General features: G+C 39.1%; 3 protein-coding genes across 3 annotated transcripts; all 3 read left to right on the forward strand.

The window, feature by feature from the left end:
- Positions 1-930: 930 nt before the first annotated feature.
- On the forward strand, positions 931-2,787 carry hoxd11a (homeobox D11a; the record flags this gene model as incomplete). Its single annotated transcript, XM_080753275.1, is given in 3 exon segments — positions 931-1,123; positions 1,126-1,737; positions 2,555-2,787. Coding segments are annotated over 3 exon segments (1,038 nt in total).
- A 4,947-nt stretch (positions 2,788-7,734) lies between these two features.
- hoxd10a (homeobox D10a) lies at positions 7,735-9,656 on the forward strand (the record flags this gene model as incomplete). The annotated part of the gene is made up of 2 exons (XM_080753316.1): positions 7,735-8,592; positions 9,382-9,656. The coding sequence occupies exons 1-2, from the start codon at positions 7,863-7,865 to the stop codon at positions 9,654-9,656; spliced, it is 1,005 nt and encodes a 334-aa protein (XP_080609442.1). The 5' UTR covers positions 7,735-7,862.
- A 2,355-nt stretch (positions 9,657-12,011) lies between these two features.
- Positions 12,012-13,116, forward strand: hoxd9a (homeobox D9a; the record flags this gene model as incomplete). The annotated part of the gene is made up of 2 exons (XM_080753230.1): positions 12,012-12,642; positions 12,869-13,116. The coding sequence occupies 2 exons, from the start codon at positions 12,012-12,014 to the stop codon at positions 13,114-13,116; spliced, it is 879 nt and encodes a 292-aa protein (XP_080609356.1).
- Positions 13,117-22,408: the final 9,292 nt, after the last annotated feature.

A 22,408-nucleotide genomic window follows, 5' to 3' on the forward strand; every position in this document is an offset into this window, starting at 1 on the left:
GTCACACCGCAGACGGTCAAAGCCAGCGCACTTGTTTTGTACTTGGCAATGCAGTGTCTCTGTACGTGTTTAACCTTGATGTTTAGCTTATTATGAAGAAAATGTGCTGTGCGACGAACATCGCGGATGAACGTTATGGGCGGCTTTATTCGGATTTTAGAACATCGTCCATCTGCAACTTAAGAATATTAAGGTAAGCTAAATTACTATTGACCAGGTTTTGTAATAAAACATATAGGCTACATCGCCACGAGTTGTTTTACTGTTTAATCAAAGCGTGAGTAGATTGGATGGTTCTTTTGTAACATATAGCCTAGGCCATATAGGCCCTATTTGATTATAGGATATCTGAACTTCAGTTGAGTTTTTGCACGTTAGTCAACAACAGCCTCTCGATACAAGTTTTCTTGAGGTTACATTTATTCACTGGATTTAATTTCCCTCAAATAACGTCAAAAGTAGACTATGCTACGTATAGGTATGTTTAGTTAAATGATATCTGGTTTGGAATCTGCATTGCCTTTGTGTCGGTAGCGAAGCGCAAGCGTGGACTTGCAGTTGCCATGTGTGATAATTGTTACTTGAATCCTATCCTATTTTTTTTACTGCGTATGCGCTCTGGCCTTATATAGAGGTCACTTTCTATGTTCCAAATCCCAACCTACTGTTGAAAGTCAGGGCGCATTGTATTATTGCACATGGGTTAATTCCTCAGAATGCAGTGACTATAATTGCATGATGAGGATTATGTTCCCCTAAAAATAATCCTCCATGAAATAAATATTCCAGTGGTGGTTCACAAATTTCCTTTTCGCATGAGCTATAGGACAAGACGGCAGAGAGGAGTTGCCTGGGCGCCCCGACAACCAATGAACTCTCGTGCAAGAGCCCACATGAGTTCCTCTGGACAGTTTTTAATGACTGATATTGATGTATGGTAATTTCTCCGGCGGATCACATGACACAATTACCTCAAGAATCGATCAAGATGAATTGCAGGTCTGCCTACGTTTCCGATTTTTTCTCCCTCGCGGGTTCTTTCCACACGCCTATGGTGCAATAGATGGACAAAGTTTAGCACACTCCAGCCTCCAATTGCCTTCGCTATTCCTAAAGAAGGAAGGGGAGAGATGACGGAATACGATGATCGCAGCAACTGCGCCGCAAATATGTATTTACCGAGTTGTACATATTACGTTTCGGCACCTGATTTCACATCAGTCTCCTCCTTTTTACCGCAGACCACTACGTGTCAGATTAATTTCCCCTATTCTGCAAACATAGCTCAAGTCCACCAACCTGTTCGGGAAGTCGCTTTCAGGGACTATGGACTGGACCATCCCAGCAAATGGCACTACAGGGGCAATTACGCCTCTTACTATTCAACGGACGAGATAATGCACAGGGACTTGATCCAGTCATCTAGCAGGGCGGACGTGCTATTCAAGAACGATTCATTGTACGGCCACCACGGAGGGACGAGCTCCTCGCCGTGCAACTTCTTTACCGGCACTGCTGGCCGAAACGGGGTTCTGCCTCAAGGCTTTGATCAGTTTTTTGAGACCACAGCCTCGGAGAAACACAACCACGAACAACCAAAACAAAATACAGACTCCGGCGTCAGCGAAGACGACGCCAACAACAAAAAGGGGACTTCAGATAAGCCTAAAGCAGAGTCTGCTGAGAACCTCGATGAAGATTCATCCTCCAACTGCGGGGAAGGGAACAACGAACAAAGTATGTAAGCAAGCTTTCCAGTCAGACAATAGTAGCCCATGCACACCATAGGCGAGTCCTAACCGAGATGTTCACATACCGTGTCGGTCTAGTTTTATGTGAGGCTTTATAAGCATGCAAAAGATTTTATATCCCAATAAGCTTTACTTTTATGGCTGTAAAGATATTTACAATGGGAAACATTTAAGTAACACACCCAAAGTTATTTTTTCCGCTGTTAAATGTGTTGTAATATAGGCTATTGATGCGTCTGTTCATTCACGGGAAAGGATGTTTGTTTCTATATGCTGCAGACCTCTTAAGAGAATTGCATAGCATTTTATTAGGGCTATTCCATATAGCCTAGGCCATGCTATTGTGGCATATATAGGCCTATGTTACCCTGCTAGCATTTCAGAAAATGTAATATGATACAGTTAACCCCTACCTTTTCACATTTTAAATACAATTTAAAGTCAAATTAATAATTTTAGTAGGCCTCTTGTTAAAAAGCGCTGTGTGTGTGTGTGTGTGTGTGTGTGTGTGTGTGTGTGTGTGTGTGTGTGTGTGTGTGTGTGTGTGTGTGTGTGTGTGTGTGTGTGTGTGTGTGTGTGTGTGTGTGTGTGTGTGTGTGTGTGTGTGTGTGTGCGCAAGCGTGCATGTTGCGCGCTCCCACGCACACGTGCACATCTGTTATAGGCCTATGCACGCCTTTATGTTGCATATAGACAACAACAGTTTATTTGTCCATCCAACTTGTTAACTGTACTTGCGTTCTATAAGAACAACTGTTATGGATTGCAAATGCAAACCAAATAACCTGTTTTCTTTTATATAGGTTCAACAAAGACCAGAAAAAAGAGATGCCCATACTCCAAATACCAGCTACGAGAACTTGAACGAGAGTTCTTCTTCAACGTGTACATAAACAAAGAGAAGCGACTCCAGCTGTCCAGAGCATTAGCATTATCTGATCGCCAGGTGAAGATTTGGTTTCAGAATAGGAGAATGAAAGAGAAGAAGCTGAACCGGGATCGCTTACAGTATTTCACCGGGAATCCCTTATTCTGATATGATATCATCAGATAGGCTAAGACACGGAGTGCAAGTTGGCCGAATTCTGGCTTGGGCCTTTTCACGTTTTAGTTCAAAGACGTAAACTTGAGCATTTCCTGGAACTTTTGCATCCAATTTAATGAGTGCGATGGACATCAATGGTGTCATTCCGCAACACAATTTCATTTACCGTGATCTTTGACGTTCGCATAATCAACTTGCCCTTTTGAGAACAACATCTACACGTCTATATTTATTTGCTTTCATACGTTTATGCGTTATTGCAGCTTAAGCAAATATTTACACGTTATATTCTGAAATTATTTATGAAAGTTGGGTCTATTTGTGTATGCATCTATGCGCATGTGGTGTATATTGTGCTGTGAAATAAAGTAGACCATACCACTGCTGTATTATTAGGCACAAATATATTTTATGTGGCCGAAGTCGGACATAGCTATATAGCTATATTTTCGTCCATGCCTTATCCCTTATCCCTAAACCTCTTTGCCCTTTTATACTATTTTGAAAAACATTTTTAAATACTTCAAATAGCCTATATATCAACACGTTGTGAGCTTGTAGGTCGGCTATTTGAAATATTTAAGAATGTATTTCAAAATAGTAAAAAGGGCAAAGAAGATTAGGAATAAGGAATAAGGCATGGACGAAAATAGAGTCTACACAACATTAAAACTGGGTATTTGTCATGCCGTTCGAAATCTGGCGTAGGCCCAAATAGGTCGGGGCTTTCTATTCCTAAACCTGTTTACTAAACCTTGAACCGTCTAGACAGCATCTAGACAGTATTATAAAAGTAGCTGTAAATGTCTAAATAGGGGCAATTGGACCTTTGGTTTTCCAATCCCAACCCCCAGGATTGAACCAGGGCATTTTCTTGTGTGGAAGCGTTTGACTCGAGGCTACACTTGTATTGAAATCTATAGCTATACCCGAATTAGAGTTATTCAATCGCGTTTGGAACTCTTGTAAGAAAACTTTGTATTCCTGTGAGTCAGCTAGAGAACATCGGAGAATATATTTGTACAGGGGCCCGCCTGTTCGACCTATATGCGGTTGTTATTCTATTGTTATATAAGCGCAGCCTAGGCCCTCCAAAATAGTTTTCTAATTTAAGGATTTCTAAAATGGCTGTTTAAACCGGATTTCCCCCCCCCCTTGAAATGACCCATGAAAGATGGGCCTATACTGCTATCATACATTTGTCTTCAAATTGGAGTATACATTACTAACCCTGAGCTATACGAAAAAGTTATGTCTGCACCATTGGCAGTATCTATACGTCTATACTTTTTATTTTTGTAATCATGTGTTTGATCAATAAACATATATATTTATCTACATATTAAATGCATTGATTACGAATGCATTCTTTTTTTCCCTCCAAATTAATATGATGTCAAATATTTCTCACTACGGGAAGCTATATTATATGGGTGCATGTGAAATTTAAACCAATTTTTTATATATTATTTGAAGGTCAGAAGCTCACGTCTTGTTTATGTGAAGAGGAAATAATCGGATGTACGAGGAATTCGGTCATAAATGTAGCTGACCGTTTCTTTTAAGGTTTTGATGACAATGACATTGTAGTAGTAGCCGCCTATACCGAAATTGGAAATGTGAGCTGCAGAGCTTAGCCAATATAGCATTTATTTCTGCATTGAAAAGCAGATGGAGCATAAGGGAATAGGAAGGTTAAATAATTTTACTTGTATCTTGTCCATAACTTGACACTTTGACGCTACTTATTTCATTTGAAAGGCAGTATTTTGTATTCATTATTATTATTATTAGCCTATATGCTGTTATGCCACATTTTAGCCCACCGATTCAACAGTTTCCATTGTTATTTTGGCTCTGTCTGAAGTCCAGCATTTTACAGTGAATCAGATTATTTTGATCTGCATTAATCATATATATCATGTCATATCTCAATCATTGAATTCGTTTTACATTTTACAACTTCTCGTTTCATTCTTTCTGGCAAAGTATAGCCCTATCTGAAGGGCGCCTGGGAAAACGCACAGACGAATATTTGTCTGAATATGAATTAACTTTCTGTGGGTTGTTATAGCAGTCACAGAATGCTGTGACAACTAGGTCAGCGTAGTGTTTTGTAGAACATTATGGCCCATAGCCATTTTAACCCCATCCTTAAAGAGGCCATTGAATAACATGCAAACAGCCTTTGGCCCGAGAGTTGAGCTTAGATTGCAAACTGCCTTCTACCGTACGAAATATGCTGCAGAATTTCATAGGAGGACAATATTAGATTAGGTTGCACATCATAGCAGTGGGTTAATGCTCTTGATTAGAATTGTGATTATATGATAGGCCTGATTGAAGACCATATTAACGCTGCACTGCGTTTTATTAATAGAACCGCATAGCTATAGGCTATAGAAAACGGAACAATGTTGGTTTTTATTTTTATTTAATTTTACATTTTTTACAAAATACCAATCATCCCATGAAGGCTATTATAAACTGATATGAAATGTGTTGAACTGTGTATTTTCGTTCATGCAAATTGTTATACACTTGATAGAATGCGGGGTTTGTTTTAAACCGCATGCACCCTGCAGCAATTAAAAATATTCGGTGGGCTATATTCTAAGAAAATATTGACACAGCACGAATAAAAGTGCTAATCACTCTTAAGTTTATAATGTTATTTTCATGTATTGAGCTAATGTGGCACTGGGGACATCTGGGCACCTCGATGTAAAATTGGCTATTTTGTCCAAAATGTAAAATATATATATATAATATATTGAAAAATGAATGAATGTAAGAAAGTGTACATGATGTGAACATGCACGGTACATCATTCTCAGACTTAATTTTATCCTCCAACTTCTTGTTTATGCACCAAAATGACCGGATATACTGCCCGGTTTTGTAGCAATCGAAGAAATAGTATCTTAATAGTCGAATGTTTGTAATGATCATGTACTTTATTTAAGACCATTTTTCAAATATATATGTTTTAATATTTTGGACAAAATAATATTTTACATCGAGGTGCCCAGATTTCCCTAGTGCCCACCTGACCTGTTACCGTAGGCATGTCATATTTCACAGTAGGAAATTGGTAGCCTACAACTTTTAGTCTTTATAAAGCTTTACAATGTTAACAACTGCTGAAGATCTGGAGGTTATATTTATAATTAAACCATGTTATCTCAGGACCGTATAAACAATAGTTAGCCTATCCCATGCGAGATGGATTCACCGATGGTCTACAAATATCATTATTTCATTGTTAGCTTGTTTATGGACAAGGCCTTTATTGAAACATATTGGGGAAAACACTCGCATAACTACACATAACTACACACACACACACACACACACACACACACACACACACACACACACACACACACACACACACACACTCACTCACTCACTCACTCACTCACTCACTCACTCACTCACTCACTCACACACACACACACACACACACACACACACACACACACACACACACACACACACACACACGCGGCAAGAGAACCATAATGTAATATAATGTTCGGTTATCTTATCTTATCTTATTCCAGAGCTTCCAAATATTCGTGCACTTTGTATGCGTTTGTCCCTCTATTATTATATTTGATTCTTTGAGGCAGCAAATATTTCCATATAGGCACCAGGGTATCCAAATATTTTAATATACAGCATTTGTATGTTTTTCTAACCACAAATGATATGATGTTAATCATGTTATTTAGATATCATAGCATGTTGTTTAGATAGATGCTATATTTTAGGTTCATTATTTACCTCTATAGTTTCGTTGAGGCCCATTGTTCTCTCGCTGCAACATGTGACTGTTAACCTTGTATATTGACTAGATACGTTATGCTTTAGTATCTGCTTATTCCGATCACGCACTTAATAGCTGAGAGCGTCTACTAAATGACCAAATTGTAATATAAATTGTAAGTTGTAGGCGTGTGTCTTTCAGCCAAATACAATGGATTCCCGAGTAAAAATAATACCATGTGTCCTCGAAAAGCATTGCTTTCAACTTGACGTTTGTACAGGCTGTTCGAATACATCACAAAACATCACATATTGTGTAAAAATAATGTAACAACAAGCTAATAAAGGTGGATTTCATATTTTCATTACCTATATCGTTAAGGTGAACATTTTAATGGCAACTAATCCTGTATAAATATGCTGCATGTACGAAACTAAATTAAAATTAGCTAAAATGCTATTTTCGTGTAGGCCTACCTGTTATGTCTTGTATACGTAGGCTATATAACGTTGAAACGTGGTTCATGAGAATATGCAAATTAAAAAGCTTGAAAACTTTTTTTTTTTAAAAGTAAAAAAGGTAATAATTAATATTCTCCTCCATCCCAAACAATTACATCGACGCTTAGTCTATTTCTATTTATTTGAGAGAGTGGATCACCATGATGCAAGTATAGAAATGATGGTCTAGACTTCTCGTAGGCCTATAGTCGTAGGCTCATACAGCTATTTGTAATCAGTGATAGTAAAGAAATTAAAAGAATGTCACATACATTACATTGTTTAGATCATAGTTATGCACCAACACACACACACACACACACACACACACACACACACACACACACACACACACACACACACACACACACACACACACACATACACATACACATACACATACACACACACACACACACACACGGATGTATTTCACAAATGTTGCTGCTTCTGCGGATGACGTGGATGGGGTTTTTGGTTTCCAGAATTGTTTTCATTATTTTTTTCATTTCCTATTAAGAACGATTAACCTAAACATTCGTGATAGTCCTTTGTGAGCAACATAAAAAATCAATTTCAAGTCCGTGTCGTAGAGGTCGCTGTTGACCACGTCTGCATCTGCATGAGGCATGAGTCAATGCGTCGAGGGGAAGAAGGCTGCGTCTCAAGGCCATTTTCAAATTTCATTGGTGGGCTTGTCATGTGGTAGAGAGGCATCCTGAGTTCCACGGAGATTGTTTTCCTAGATATGTCAGCTTACAAAGGACATCCTCCTCCATAGAACCTATAACAAAATGTCCTTCCCCGGTAGCTCTCCTGCGGCAAACACATTTTTAGTGGATTCTTTAATAGGTGCTTGCAGGGCGGACAGCTTCTACTCCAACAGCAACATGTACATGCCGTCTGGTTCAGAAATGGGAACTTACGGAATGCAAACCTGTGGACTCCTGCCGTCTTTCGGCAAAAGAGGGGAGGTCAACCACCACAATTTGGGCATGAACGTCCACTCTTACATACCTCAAATAGACAATTGGACTGATCCGAACAGATCTTGCAGAATAGAACCCAGCAGCCAGATGACAAATTGTACATATTCACACAACATAAAGGAAGAGAGTAACTGCTGCATGTATTCGGATAAGAGAGCAAAAGTCAGCACGTCAGATGTCCCTGCATATTCTAACATTATTCCCGAGTCGTGTTCAGTTGATGGTCCTGAGATCCCAGTTCCAGGCTATTTCAGACTGAGTCAAACTTACGCAAGTGGGAAACACCAGGACTACTGCCACGAGACGACGAGCCCAAGCGCCACACTGATGCAACTGAACCGAGTCACTCCCAAACCGCAGTTGTCTTCGTTTGCCGAGGTGGACAAGAAAACGGAGGAATCGCCGCAAAACCGTGAGACCTCCAGAACGCCCATTCCCGCAGAAAGTCCGGAGCCGAAGTCGAGCGCAGAGGAGAGGCATTGCTCCACAGAAGGCTCTGCCTCCAGCCCTGAGTTGCCACAGAAGGAAGCGAAAGGTGGGTAGCTTATAATAAAAAGGTTTGATCGTGTGGCGCTGTAATACGAACACTCCAGCATCATAAAACCCCAGTATAAAACACAAACAACCCCTAAAGTCGTAATGTTTAATGAGAGCCTTTCTCAGGTTGCAGGGATGGCAACAGTGAATATGACGTTTTGTTTTCCCCCTCTAATTTTAAAAATATAAATATAGCCTATATTGATATTTGTTTTGCTATTTGAATATAGAATTGTATACTTTTTTACAAGTTAATGCCTGGAGTTGTAGGCTCTCATACATTTTGTTATCTCTAATATAGGCTATAGTTACAGAGGAGTCAACTGCGGTAATGCATTTTATATGCTTAATTTCGTTTAAACTTAATAGACTACTTGATCAAAGCATAACGCTGAGTATTGATCCGTTATTTCACAAGTTTATGTGTGCGAACATGCGTGTGTTTGGTATTTGTATGTTTGTGCAGCAGTAGACAAAGTATGCAGTTAATTCAAAACATTTCTTTCAATTATTGTAGTTTTTCTGATATAGAAAGAGGTTGTTAACCTGTAATAACCCTGATGAAAGATGCTGTTTGTCTTGTTGGGGCCTAAATCCACTTAAATGTATATATATGCACACGACCTACCAATTGCACTTGACATAACCTTAGGCTACCTGGACATCTTTTATTGGGGAGAAGCTTTGTGTAAAAGTGAAATCCACATTACATTTACAACCACTGTTTGATGAAACTATGTCCTTCCATCATTGCGGCATCCTGACATGTCTTCTGTTTCCATTTCAGACTGCAAGACTGACCCGCCAACAAGCAATTGGTTAACTGCAAAAAGTGGAAGAAAGAAAAGATGTCCCTACACAAAACACCAGACGTTGGAATTGGAGAAAGAGTTTCTATTCAACATGTATCTAACACGGGAGCGGCGATTAGAGATAGCCAAGGGGGTCAACTTAACAGATAGACAGGTTAAGATCTGGTTCCAGAACCGCAGGATGAAACTGAAGAAAATGAGCAGGGAAAATCGCATTCGGGAACTTACCTCAAATCTCACCTTTTCGTGAGCTTGCATGCATCGGTGTTTTGATGTCTATATGTCATCGTCCCTATTACATATTGATGATGATACTGCAGCATTGGACTATTCTCGATCAATTTCAACGAAGCTGTGATTGTATGCATTTATTGCTTTGTTATTGTGTTTTTGTTTTATCACAGGGTAACACTTTGGTCTTAAATTATTGTTATTGTATTGTTATTAAGATAGTTGATATTTTTGTTTGGTTTTTTCTCTGTCAATTACATTGTGTTTGAAGAAGATGTTGCAATGGCGACCTATACGGTATTTGTAAATAATCTCTTTCAGTAAATAATCTCTTTCAGTAATGCTTGATTTCAGACATGAAAGCACATTTAGGCCTACTTAGTGTGATAATAATGCAACATTTGTATCTGAACGCAAGCCTGTTGCTCAATATAGTGAACATGTTTTTAAGCCTCTAAGTGGCAGCGCGCAATGTTAATCTATTGTGAATCTATTGCATGTTTGTGGCATGTATCCTGCAATAAAATTGTCAAAGTGTGTCTGCTATCTTTAAATGTGTTTTCCATTAATAAACATATAGGTGATAGCAGGCTTGGGATACTTGATGCGTTTTGTTTTCAAAGTTTCACGTCCTAGGTATAGCTATATATCCTACTTTTGAAAGACCATTTTGTCGTGTGTGTGTGTGTGTGTGTGTGTGTGTGTGTGTGTGTGTGTGTGTGTGTGTGTGTGTGTGTGTGTGTGTGTGTGTGTGTGTGTGTGTGTGGGAAACAAAAAGGACTCTCCACAAAGTAACTGCAAAAAATAATTGTTTCCTTTAATCACGTAATCACGTATTCTTCAACGTTTAATCTCGTTGAAGAATGTTCAATAATGTGTTTCCTTGGTTCAGTTTAGAACTATTCAATTTGTAAAATGTTGGACCTGAGTTTTAGCCGAAAAGGTTATTATCATTGTATAATTGATCAAATCATTAGTACCCTTTCCTATTAAACGACATTAAACCTTCATAATATAGCCTAATATACCGTAATCTTTTAGGCTAATGGGACGTATTTGTTACCGTCCGCGGTGAACTGAGAAGTTCACGACGATTTTTCCAAACTACACACCTATGTGGCCTACGCACTTGCCAGCGATTGTTAGTGGCCTATTGCGCGTATTGTAATATAGTCTACCGAGAAAGAAATAGTAATCCGCCGTTAATACACGTGGGGTTGCTCCTTCAGGCCTTCGAGTATACCAAACATATAGGCCTATATATATAGGCCACTTGCTATTATGAGTCTATTTATTTATGAGTAGCCGATGGCTTGATGGCTGATCATCTGCGAGACGTTCACGCACAAATTCATTGGCATTTCGCAAATTAAGCTTTTCCTTCATTCCGCGCAATAGGCCATAGCCACGATGGTCACGCATGGCTTTCTCCCATTCGTTTCATCTAGGCTACTGTATGATGGCATATAATGTTCTGAGTAGGCATTTCTATAAGGCTATAATATACTATACAATAATCAGTCCGACGTGGCCTAGCCTACAGGTTATTATGAAGTTCATCTGGAAAATATTTTAGCTTATTGAAGGTCACCAAGTGCTATAGGCCTAACCTAGACTAAAAATAGCTATTTAGTTTTCGGTTTAATAAAAATAACATGCTCTGCATTATTACTCTTATGTCCGACCTTTCAGACAGTAGATACACTTTGTTTCTCCGAGAGTGCCGTTTTTATTAGGGCACGTTATATGTTTAATCACACGCACCTCATAAAACATTTATTGATACATAAAGCCATTATGGGGTCTCCCTGAATGAATACAATCACTTCACAAAACGCTGCTTCCTGGTGTATTATTATTATTATTATGGAAAGGGAACACATCCAGAAAAAAAGCTTCTTCGTTGAATAGAAATTAACAATGGAAACACCACAGTGTGAACGGAAATGGCGTCTGTTATTTTACAGCATGTTATTACATTTATTTTACGAGGACTCCGAAGTCTATAAAACATTTTACAAGCACTAGGGGGTATCATGACAACACAGTAAGAGTTTCTCGAACATAAAGATATAGAGCATCAATGTTGATCGGTTGTTAAAGAAACATAAGCATAATACAAGTCCTGCATCCTCCCCGTGCCACACGGGCACATATGACATATATCCCACTGCAGACCGTAACAAAGAGTGCGCATTCCAGTAAGGGATTTCCACACTTAAGTCCATAATGTGATCAGCTTTCTTTTATTCCTAAAATGAAAAGATAAAGCGAAACATGCCGCTATCAGCGGACTGATTTACTCGCTGTATTGGTAAATATGATCACGTGATCTATGTAACCAATCCCCGTGGAAGAGGCCAGCAAAAATACTATGATTGTTCAGGGGGACGCTTCCCGTAACAGTGTAACATTTTATATGAGTAGGAAGAGATCAAAAATGTCTACCAGTAGCACCCTTAGTAACTGTTATGTGGACTCTATGATGGGGCACGAAGCGGAGGATGTGTACGGGGCGCGCTTTATGCAGGGTCCCCACACGGTGACCCCGAGGCCATCAGGTGTGGGGAACAGCGCAGCAGATTTCGCCTCTTGCAATTTTGCGAGCAAGTCAGCCGTTTTCCCGTCGTCGTGGTCCTCGGTTCACCCGCCGCAGCCCAGCGCCGCGCTGCCAGGGATCTATCATCCATACGTGCACCACCAGCCGCATCTGTCCGCCGCAGACAGCAGATACGTTCGCTCCTGGATAGACCCCATTTCCAGCCACGTCTCCTTTTCCGGCTTTCACGCCGCCAACAATCGACTGTATGGAACAAAGCCCGAAAGTTTGCCCTCGAAGAGCACCGCTGAGTGTGATACTTTTGAAGCGGATGAAACGCGGACGGCCGCCAGCGATTTTGCGCGTGGAGTATCCGAAAGCGCCGAAAAAGTGCCCAAAGAGAACATTGGAAGTGATCTTTCGAGTCACAGCGAGCCCAAAGAGGAGAAACAACAACTTGACCCAAGTAAGTAAACGAAATAGCCCCCTGATTTACAACCCACAGAACTGTACGAGCTGGGTGTGTAAAACCGGAGGTTTTACTAACCTATAAAAGTGTCTAGCGCTATACCACGGTCCGGGGAAAAAAAACCGACTCCAGATTGGCCCCTGATTACAAACGTGCTAGTTCAAAAACATATATTGCAATCACGCTCATGTTCTACTTCATGTTTGTATCTTTCCCTTTTCAGACAACCCAGCAGCGAACTGGATTCATGCACGTTCCACGAGAAAGAAGCGATGCCCGTACACAAAATATCAGACTTTAGAGCTAGAAAAGGAATTTCTCTTCAACATGTACTTGACGAGGGATCGACGTTTTGAAGTTGCCCGCATTCTCAGTTTAACAGAGAGACAAGTAAAGATATGGTTCCAAAATAGGAGGATGAAAATGAAGAAGATGAACCGAGAGAGGAACATCAGCAAGGACCAGCTATGAACTGCCCGCTTGATGCCATGTCTCATTTGCGGGGTTTGCCAGGAAAATAAGTAGTACACATTAGGCAGGCGTTTAAGTAGACTATAGGCCTACAGTTTATTTTATTTTTTAGATAGAATCAAATTATTCTACTACAACAACAGAACACCAGCCTTTTGTTGCCTTGGACACATTACAAAGACGGAGAAACATGACGCATTGATGGGAAGTTATCTCTGAACAACTATTTCTTAATTATAGGCTACATTGAGCGGTTTCCAGGAACCCGTTTAACCAAGTTGGGTGAACCCGTTTACGCCAGTTGATTAAGCAGCACCCCAAATACAGGGGGTCAATAATATTTTTTTCTTTTTTCCTCCCTTAGTTTAGATTTGGGAAAAATACCCATGTATATAAAATGTCCACATGAGCTATAGTTTGACTGTTTTTGGTCATCTCATGAGAACGATATGCTGGCCTATATATCAGTAACTTATGCATTTGTCTGTTTTGCCAGTGTCTTAAGAAACTGCTTCCCAAAGGATGTTTGTATGCAATTGAGTCAATATTTGCGCTTTTGGTCTGGGGGTGTTGTTCATATGACCGTCCTAGATCAGGGGGAAATGTCCCTATCCTACCAGTGTCAATAAATACATAAGATATTAATATTTAGTTTATTTCAACGGTTTCTTATTGTTTTATTTATTTTAGCTATACACTAATAACCATACAATATATGAGTGTGTGTGTGTGTGTGTGTGTGTGTGTGTGTGTGTGTGTGTGTGTGTGTGTGTGTGTGTGTGTGTGTGTGTGTGTGTGTGTGTATATATATATATGCGCGCCTTGCTTAGAAAAAAAAAGTAGTAGCTTATAGTGTTGCCAAATGTATAGCCCTTCAACTCCAGTGGGATTTTCAACTCATATGTGACTACACCTTTGTTCTGCAAGACGCATGGTCAACCTGAGATACTTGGAGAGCAATTAAAATTTATATATAACAGAAGGCTAATATGTAAGCTCTGTGGAATAGGTGACATTTTGAATTTCATCGTTCCTATGGGTTAAAATTGTGGATTTTCATTGTTAGCAGCCGAACTAATAACGTGTTTACGATTTGAGAGAGGTGCTGCACGGGATTTCACATTTATTGTTCAACTTGTACGTACAATTGCTTTAAAGCAGGAAGAAACGTGGTCCAATAAAGCTATAGAAATGGCTAGACGTCTGGCCTAAATTAGTTTATTGGCCAGGCCAGCAATTACACTCTCCTTTGAAACTCTCTTTTCTTGGTGATTGTGTCTCTTGCTGACAAACAGAAATGTAGACACTTTTCTACAGAGTGTCTGGTCGATAAATTGCCCTCGTGACCGAGAGGAAATCACCCCCACCTTAATGGTCACGTTTATTCATCAACTCCAGTTCCCACAACTTAACTTTGACTGTTGTCTGACGGTTGGTTCCAGTTGTTATAGTTTTTAAACAGTAAATGAATTTAAATTGTATTGAAATGTCATAAAGCTTACTCCACCTATACTTTCACCCTGGCCTGGCCATAAATGCAATGATGCGTTCAAGGAGGAAAAGCCTTTGCAAACTTTTTTTAAGGCCTTCTGCAGAATCAATCAATGATGGAATTAGTCACCACTTAGCAGTAGCCTAGGCTAGAGAAACACTAAAGTAATGTAACAAGAACTATTCATTTAAGTATCTGGATTCTGGAAGTAACCAGTAAATAGCACAGGCTATCTATTAAAAGCGGTCGTCATTATTGAGGGTCATAGGGGCGCTAGGGGGCGACATTGTTCTTCAAGACTCAGTTTGCAACTGCACATTTTGCAGCACACTGATCGATATGACCATAACATATGCGTTATATCAGGTCAGTGCCTCATACAAATGAAAAAAGTACTGACTCATAAACATTTATAGCTTTAATTGTACAATAAAAATATATGTAATAAATAACTTCTCCCCCTTAATTTGTATTTTAAGGGTTAATCTTATATAAAATGGCATGATATTGGTTTGGTTCTTCGACATGGTATTATTATCATATAGTTACATCGCTTAATTCGTGGCTTAAATTAAATAAAGTGTGTGTGTGTGTGTGTGTGTGTGTGTGTGTGTGTGTGTGTGTGTGTGTGTGTGTGTGTGTGTGTGTGTGTGTGTGTGTGTGTGTGTGTGTGTACTCTTTGCAAAGTCACAAAACACAAAATGTGATTATCTGTGTGTGCATAGCTAGGCCAATTAAGAAAAACAATAACACTAGCCTAACTAGCAAGATAGGCATTCTACTTCTGTGTTGCGCTTAAATGGCGGGCATATTATGTCACTGTTCATTTAAAATTGTGTAATTTATTTTAGAGTAGTTGAGAAGTCTTTCCGGCAATAGTTTTAGTAGGCCTACAACTCAGAATTAAATAAAAACAATCCAAAAGCCACAAGTTTTCACAGACTCTTAGGCTAGATGTCTTCTAACCTCGGTTTGTGTTGTGTTTCTACAAGTGTTGGCTGTGCGTTAAACCATTTTCTTTCCAGGTGAAAGAGAAGGCTCGTCCCGTAGACTAATGCCAAGTCGAGCCATGGTCCATGGATTTATTCGTCAAGTAGACTGTTCTTGTTTTCGATGATGCACGGCTCAATGGCAGATCAACGGCAGAGCTCAATCAGCACCAACGGACAATGGAAAACACCATAGTAATAACGGGTGTGCTGTTATAGGCCTATATAGCAAACTGCGACAACAGTGAGAATACATTTAAGGTTGAGAACTAGACCAATCAATGATGATGATGACCACATCCTAGCAATGTTTTTCTCGTTCTATTTTTATGGAAAAGTAGGACATGAGGTTATGAATGTCTCCCCTGTTAAATGCATGTGATGTGTCATTAGTTCTTTGATTATTATAAGTTGATATGATCTGCCATGCAGAATAATGTTCTGTTACAGTCCACGTTCCATGCAATTACTGCATTCAGACTTCATATACGGCTATATGTGAAATTAGCAATTTCACTCACTGCAGTCATATTGCTCTCATGGTATTTCTTTAGTTCCAATTCAACTTTAATGCACTTGAGAGTGAACACATTAAAGATTTTTCAAGCACTTCTTCAGGTGACAAATATTGTTCTGCACATAACTTAGTAACATTATACTGCTGGAAGTTTGAATGTTGTTGATCCACCCCATCAGTCATGAAAATAGTTTAGCACTGTCACTGCAGGAAATATACATGAAAATCAATGTGTATGCCTATACTCTCTAGACCGGTCACCAACACTTTCGTCTAAAACATATTCGCCTAAACGCTTTTGGTCCTTTCGCCTGGCATTTTCGCCATGGAGGAGAGTCTTTTCACCTATAGCTGTCTGAGCCATTTCGCCCACCCTCTATTCTGCTGTCAGACTGTCCGTGTTTGCATATTATCTTTGTCATTTAAATTTGGAATGGAATTTAAATAACGACCAGTCATCATCACGACCGGGATCAGTGCTCCTAGTGCTTGTCTATTTTGGTGTAGCATATACTGTATCTTATAGCCTATAGGCAAATGCATATAGGTCTATATTTTGTATAGCCTAATGTTAAAACGATATACAATACTGTTCAATGCTGCACCAAAGAATATCGGGACATTAATTCATTAATTATTTGGACGCACCTGATACCAATAGCTCTAATCTGTATTGATGTGATTACTATGGAGTGCATAGGATAGACGTGTGTAATGGTCACCGTTTGACAGGTAACATCACTGTCACAGTCACTATAATTTTTAAATGATAAAGGCATAATATGCAAACATCGACAGTCTGACAGCAGAATCTGAGGTTAGGCGAAATGACAATTAGGTGAAAAGATTCTCCTCCACAGCGAAAAGGCAAAAGGACCAAATCCGTTTAGGCGAATATGTTTTAGGCGAATTTGCCTGACACCTCTCACATTGACCTCGATACTCGATAGACAGAATGTATTGTGTGCATGCGCGCTCACACACAGACGATTGTTCTCAATATTCTGAGAATGAGTTAAATTAAACCATTATAGTATTAGTGGCCAAACATTTGCGGAGGAATGTCATAATAATGAGCTCAAATGGGAATAATACGTTCTCAACATGCTGCAATCAATATGTTGCCATGTCCTTGAAGCGTTAGAAAAGTATAATCATTCAGATCGTATCTGCAATGGCTATAAAAGCTCTCTGTAAAGATATGTTAATAAACCGTTTGATTATTGTGTCAAGGTTTGGAATCAACATGTCAGTGCTTGCTGCATGATTCACATGACACAATGTTGTTTTTTTCTTTCTTTTCCTTTAAAAAAAAGTACAACCGTCTTGTCAGCGTTTCTGGGTTAAGGAATTCGCCTAAATGTAGCCTATTGAAGAAATAGACACAAAATGCAGACATTTCCCAATCATTTAAACTAGGCTGTTAAATGTACAATGTGTTTGTGGTGGGGAAAAAAAGTTCCGAACCTCAAAAGGTTAAACATGGCACCATGTTCATCTCTCTCTCTCTCTCTCTCTCTCTCTCTCTCTCTCTCTCTCTCTCACACTCACACTCACACACACACACACACACACACACACACACACACACACACACACACACACACACATAAATACTTCACTCACTCACTCACTCACTCTCTCTTGCTCTCTCTCACTCACTCACTCACTCACTCACTCTCTCTCACACGCACACACACGCACGCACGCACAGACAGACAGACAGACAGACAGACAGACAGACAGACAGACAGACAGACGCGTGCGCGTTTCATGTCTGTAATGTTACACAGAATAAAAGCTAAGAAAAACGAGCACTTGTATTCATTGTTGCATCATTAGTTTTTTTTTCCTACTGTCACTAACACCCATGTATTAAACTAGTACTACTTTAATAATTGATCATTAATTAAAAAAAATGGACTTCAACGAGCAGGCCTATTCCCAATGCATGTGCTAAAATGGGAAAGTGCTCGAAAGAAAGGGCTCGAAAGAAAAACATAATAGTGATAATTATACAATATATAACATTACTATATAACGCATTTTACAACACTTGGTCTAGGGCACTAGATTTTAATATCAGCTTGCCTATAGGGATCATAGCCTTCTAGCAAATGAAGGCATCCATCGGCGCTTTGTATTTCCGTGCTCAAAGGAAATAGCTAATAGGTAGCTTAAGTGTCTTAGCCACGGCGCGCCATCGAGTTCAGTGCCGTTCCAAAACTATACAATACAATGGGATTAGGCCAACTAGATTCCCGTTTTCTATGCAGTCTATGTGACTTAATTTCCTTTATTCGACATCAAATGCAGCGATATCAGGCCCTTCATTGCGGTTTGCTGCAGAGAATCAGACCTATAACTTTAATATAGGTCTCTCTCGATAACAATATCTTTGCTTAATAGGCTATAAGCAAAGACATCGAGAATTGATCATTGACACATATTGAGAAATTGTCTTATGGTACTGATTTTATTATTTTTTTCTTCCCAGAAGCCTGTGTCACAGATGTGATAATAAATATGAATTACCTAGGCCTAAATGAGTGATATAGCCCTGTGGTTCCCAAACTTTTTGCCCGTGACCCGAAAGAGAAATTAGACGTTTGCCCTGGGACCCAAACTATAGTGAAAATAGCTGATCTACAAGCTCAAAACGCATTGCTTCGCGCCGCATTATGAGCTTGAAGATCGGCTATTTTGTTTTCTAATTTATGGAATTTCTTAGATTTTTATTTTATTTATGAATTAAATTAGATTTTAGAAATTAGAAATTGGAATTGGATTGACGGAAATCTTTTTGTGGGATTTGGGGGAATATTTTTTGAAAATGTTTTGACAAAATGTATAGGAAACAAAAAACTTAAAAAAATAAAAAATAAAAAACTTATGGGATCCATAAAATGTTTCTGTGACCCACAAAGGGTTCCCGACCCAGTGTTTGGGAAACAATGAGATAGCCTACAGTGCACTTGCTGGCGTGGTAACAATAAAAAATCATTTTTTCATCCTGTATGTATATGCTCCTATTTTTGGTGAGATACGATAAAATACAACTTCTTTATTTATCACACAGGGCACGAGGACAATTCATGCTGTGTTTTTCATGCATGTTGTTTTTGTATAAACAGTGCTACCATATTAGGCCCAAGGGAGAGAGGCATAACCACGTAACCACCGCAGATATAGACATTTCAGTTTCACACGTGTATCAAGAAATGCATGATGTTATAGCCTGTTCAACGCACACAAATACAAACAGATGATGTAGCTAAGCTAACATGTCTTGTCTAAAGAATAGAGAAAGTAGGCCTAGCCTATAGACCTATACCATTTATGATTCAACTTATTTTTTGGCCCACGGGTAATCTTAAAACAAAAACAAACATCTAACAAACTCCTTCAGAATTGTATATTGTTCTGACTGCCTGCAGTGTATGTTGCATAAAAAATACAGTGCATCTGAGTGACAGGCTAATTTAAAGTGTTAAATTGATTTACTGAACTGAAATACATATACGTTTAATTGAGATTGTATTTAAAATATATATAGCCTATACATATATGTAACAGAAATATGAGTCCAAAATCTACAAGATAGACAATTGCAAAATGTTATCCTATTTTCTTGATGATTCGGCCTACAAAGAGCTATAGCTAGCCTACTTTGGTGTTTTGACCAGCTACAAAATCTCTATACAACAAGGCATTTATTTTTATTGTTTTTTTTGTTTTTTTGTCATTTATAACAAACAACATTTGTGATCTTATGGTCACGCAGTGAGAAATTAAATCCTATAGATTCTCGTCAGGATCTCACTGTTTTTGGAAGAAGGCAAAAAGGTGGAGAAAAAAGGGGGTTTCTTGTTTTTCCCTCTGCAGAGGGACAAGGAAAGGCTTCTGCTATTATGCAGCAAAGATGAGAAGAATTGCTGCAGTCTAAATTCCTTTTTGTGAGGGGACAATTTACAACTTGGTAATAGACCTTTTTATGTGGCTCCATCGCCTGTCATTGGATGCCACTGGTCATGTGTGAGAGGCAAACGTCTTCATGGCCCTTTTCCTGATTTCCCAGGCGATTCTTTTTCCCACTGCATTCTGCTTCTATGGCGCTCCAACCAATACGCCCCTGTCTCCTTCTTTAGCTAAAAAGAAATTGACTGTCATTCGTTTCATGAAAGTCTGAGCAGCACAAATCTGCAACAGGAACGCTGCTCATTCGGCTCGAATCGGATCGTCGGTTGGAGCATTTCAACTTTCTCCATATCTGGCCTCTCCCTGAAAAGAACACCGGCTTTTATGCACAACTCAAATCAACATGTGTTGTGGCATAGGACCTATGCCATAGGTAAACCCAAAAGAATAAAGATGGATTACCTACCATTTATAGGTAAGCATTCGGTGTAACTTTGGATTTGGTATGCAGATTTTGTATGTTCTAGTATGTGTGTCGAGAAGGCTATATGATTGTGGAGTTTGATCGACAGCTTCTCATTAGCTATGTAAATGAGTACCAGGCTAATAACGTTCAGGTGTAGTGAGCATCAATTCTGTTACAGGATATATTGAGGTTGTCTGTTTACATGCTAAGCAAATATGTTAAAGGTCGGAGGGGGAGGGGGGTACAGACAATTGATTTGACAGCAATTATGCTTAAGAAGTTAGTACAATATTGTGCTATAGTTATTTAGCAATAATCTTTACCAGTGTGTTGTCACAACCCTGTTGAAATGATGCTGTGTTGTGTAAATGTATTTAAGCTACTATATGCATTAAGCACATCAAGCTTAACGTATATGGTGTTCTGCAACCTGTACATTGCATGACGTCATATTGGCACATAGATTAATGTGTTCACTCGTTTCCTTCTCACTGTGAAATTAAGCCCAATCGTTTTATTAAATTATCCTTTTTACAGTTCGTCAGCAGGCAAACAATTTCTGCATTGCAAAGTTTGTTGAGATTGTGTTTATCATGACCATTAAGTGATCAGAATTTAATAGGCTGTATGCTTACAATCATAAATGTGGGTATTCTGTTATATTTCTAACACATAAGAACGTTCAGTTCATAAAAGATCAAACCTAACATATAGCCTACAACTACCAGCTTAAAGTCCCAATGCAGTATAGACCTGGCTAGCCCTGAATGCATTTATTCGATTAATAGTCTAAATTAACGAAACAAAAATAACAATGTTTCACTATTTTTGGAATGATATGTGAAGTTTTCCATTTGAAGCCCTGGGTTCACTGCAGCTAGCTTTCAGCTGCTTGGAGACGAGGCCAAGCGAACAAAGACAGTATTTCACTGTTGCCTGACAGGCAGCTGCGAAAGTATTTACAGCCTTACTGCAATGCGGCAAAATGGAACCGAGAGGATGAGGGGCTGAAGTGGGAGCCTGAGAAAATCACAAAGGGAACTAGGCCTGTGCCAGCCTTGTAGTTCACTTTAAAACTATAAGTTATTTTTTATCTTATCTTTTTTATCTTATCGTGTGTTTAGTTTATCTAAATATATTAAACATCACTTTTGCTTTTTACGATTAGCTTACTTAGGCCTACTCTATACTTTATACTCGTAGTCTATATCTGCAGTCTCTATTTGCTTTGTTTAGTCTACATCTAATAACAACCAACAGCCGGTTATTGGGGATGATCTTACATAGGAATTTGTCAAGGTTTTTAGTAATAACACCCATTTCGTCCCTGAGTCTACATCATAACAACAATTTGTGTTTGTTTGCTTGTTTTTTTACAGTGTGAAATACGTCCAATAGCAACCACTGACTGATTTTTCGTTAAATGTCAGCATAGCAACAAGTATGGTTTGCTCAAACACCTCTGTGACCAACATCTAAAATAAAAGGCTACTGAAAATGCCAGCAGAAGGCGCTATTGCCCAACAGTCTGCTCCAGGCTTGCCTTCGGCAGCATTTAACTTGGGGGGTTTCGAACCATGATTGGCTGAAATACATGACAAGAGAATAGCTACATATTTTGAAGTGGTTCCAGTGAATGTTTTACACGTGAGGGTCTATGTTTTATACACGCTGTAAATAAAATAAAGCTATGCTCAAGCTAAAGCCTAAAGGTCGCCTTATAGGTTTTTGATGAAATAATGCAGCCATGCTGGCTGCAGGTTTGAACGACAATTGAATAATAAGGGGTTGTCATGTAATTATGGGATGTGCTGTCAGTCATAAGTGATAAAAAATAAAGTCTCAAATTGATTTATCTGGAGCTACCTACCACAGAGAACCATCCTGTATCGGTAGGGGCCCATAGCCAC

The sequence above is a fragment of the Nannobrachium achirus genome, assembly GCF_963921795.1.
Source record: "Nannobrachium achirus genome assembly, chromosome: 22".
NCBI lineage: Eukaryota > Metazoa > Chordata > Actinopteri > Myctophiformes > Myctophidae > Nannobrachium > Nannobrachium achirus.